Below are 1973 nucleotides of genomic sequence, written 5' to 3'. Positions count from 1 at the left end.
GAATCGTTATTTGTTTTGGGTTGGAACCGGTTCAGAACTTTCTTTTCTTGTCGGAACACTGGAACGGAACTGGTTCAGAACTTTTTTTTGTTGTCGGAACACTGGAACGGAACAAAAATAAATAATAGAGGTTCTGTTCGTAATGGAACGATTGGAAAATTATTTCAGTTCCATCCCCTGGTTGGAATATTTCATTTATCATTTACAAAAATATTACATTCCAATAAATAATGAAATCATCACTCAGTGACAACAGCATGGTTCTGTACAGAGTTAGGATTTATTGGAGACAAAATTACAGTATTAGCTAACATCATCGCTACATCAGAGGACAGTGCTTTTAGCCAATCACAAAACATGTCTGTCTCCTAATGGCAAATCAAATGAGAGCTTACTGGCTCTAAGTCCTACAGTGACTTTCTCTTCCTCCCTCAACCCTGGAAATTGTATTTCCTCTCCCCCAATGCCCTCTTRTCTTCCTCCCTCCCTTTTTCCTCCCTCCCTCACTGCTCTCTCTTCTGCTGTCCGTCTTTGATAATGACGTTTTTGAACAGTGTGAGCAGTGGTTTCTGRCTRCGYTCGTCCCAGCTTTTCATGAACCCTCCATAGCGCTTACTGGCGGGCGGTCCGTTCCAGCGGAAGTGGTTCATCTTGTACGAGCCGTCTTTCTTCTCCTGAAGACTAAACACCCCCCCCAGGCCCTCTGCCTCGCCCCCCTCCTCAGTCCCAGCCTCCAGGGAGGGGTACATGCCATCGTCGGTGCCCAGCTCTCGTCTCATCTCGCTGGGAAAGGCCTCGGAGGACTCCTCCTCCACACCGTTGGTGTAGACCTTCACCGGCCGGCGCTTACGGCCCACAGGYTTCCCCCAGCGGAAGTGTTCCATGGAGTAGGAACGCTTRGCCTGYRGGGGGGCGCTGTTCTGCTGCTCCGAGGGGTACAGGGGGGAGGATGGGGAGAGGAGCGACAGAGGTAAGTAGGGGGGAGGAGAGTCAGAGTCAGAGGGGGACGGGGGTTGGAGATGCACCTTGACGGGGTAGATGGGAGATTTGGCGGTGAGGTCAGAACGACAGAGCTGGATACACTCCTGGGAGGAGGAGGGAGAGGAGGAAGGAGAGGAGAGGGAGAGGAAGGAGAGGAGAGGAGGGAGAGGAGAGGAGAGGAAGGAGAGGAGATGGGAGGGAGAGGAGATAGGAGCGGAGAGGAAAGAGAGGGGGAGAGAGAGGAGGAAGAGGAGAGAGGAGAGGTTAGGTGTGTAGCAGTAAAATAACACTCAGTCGTAACATCTCTCTTACATACTTGAGCTCACAACATTTGGAAAACATTCTGCTCTTTCTTTGCAATGTTTCTAGCTCACCAGGATGTTGTTTTCAGAGCTGAGGTCATAACAGCGAGGGTTCTCCCAGCACTGACCTTTCACCCCTCTGACCACGCCCACCACGGCCACAGCCAATAACCACGCAGGACACAGCATCTTCACCTTGCACACACACAGAACACAGTTATACACACACTCACGGCATGATGCGGCTAAACTACACTCTCAGAAAAAATAGAGAGGGATATGTAGCATCATTTGTCCCTGTAGGAGAACCMCCTGAAAACGGGTGAAGATAGAACCATTTCCGGGTCAGATGGACCCATGGAACCCACCTGGGTTCAAAAGAAGCTTGGTTCCAACTAGAACCTGTAAAAGGATGCTATTTTGGAACCAGAAATAGTTCTATCTGATCTTAAACATTTATATCTGGAGAAATGAATTCTCWGAGRGTTCCCCTACAGGGACACATGGAGCCACATACAGTCCACAACACTCTGTAAGGAAGCAGCATAGGTGGAGTTTACTGCCGTAATCGACTTCTGGACGTCGTCATGAATTGAAGGATTGCAGATGAGGGTGACAACATTTCTTAACTCACGACTCAATGACACTTTATATTTTCCCTAAAAAGGTGTTACTGACGGACTGATTGAC

General features: G+C 49.1%; 1 protein-coding gene across 1 annotated transcript in view; it reads right to left on the bottom strand.

The window, feature by feature from the left end:
* Positions 1-261: 261 nt before the first annotated feature.
* The window catches only part of LOC112077138 (pro-opiomelanocortin A), an 8261-nt gene continuing 6549 nt past the window's right edge, over positions 262-1973 (bottom strand). The window contains exons 2-3 of the mRNA XM_024143721.2: positions 1356-1478; positions 262-1085 (exon numbers count right to left, since the gene is read on the bottom strand). Coding sequence (XP_023999489.1) covers positions 504-1085; positions 1356-1472 — 699 coding nt within the window. The 5' untranslated portion in view covers positions 1473-1478 and the 3' untranslated portion in view covers positions 262-503. The remainder of the gene's footprint in view (positions 1086-1355; positions 1479-1973) is intronic.

The sequence above is a fragment of the Salvelinus sp. IW2-2015 genome, unplaced genomic scaffold (assembly GCF_002910315.2).
Source record: "Salvelinus sp. IW2-2015 unplaced genomic scaffold, ASM291031v2 Un_scaffold4322, whole genome shotgun sequence".
NCBI lineage: Eukaryota > Metazoa > Chordata > Actinopteri > Salmoniformes > Salmonidae > Salvelinus > Salvelinus sp. IW2-2015.
The sequence above is the reverse complement of the archived record's forward strand: the minus strand, read 5'-3'. Positions and strand labels throughout refer to the sequence as shown.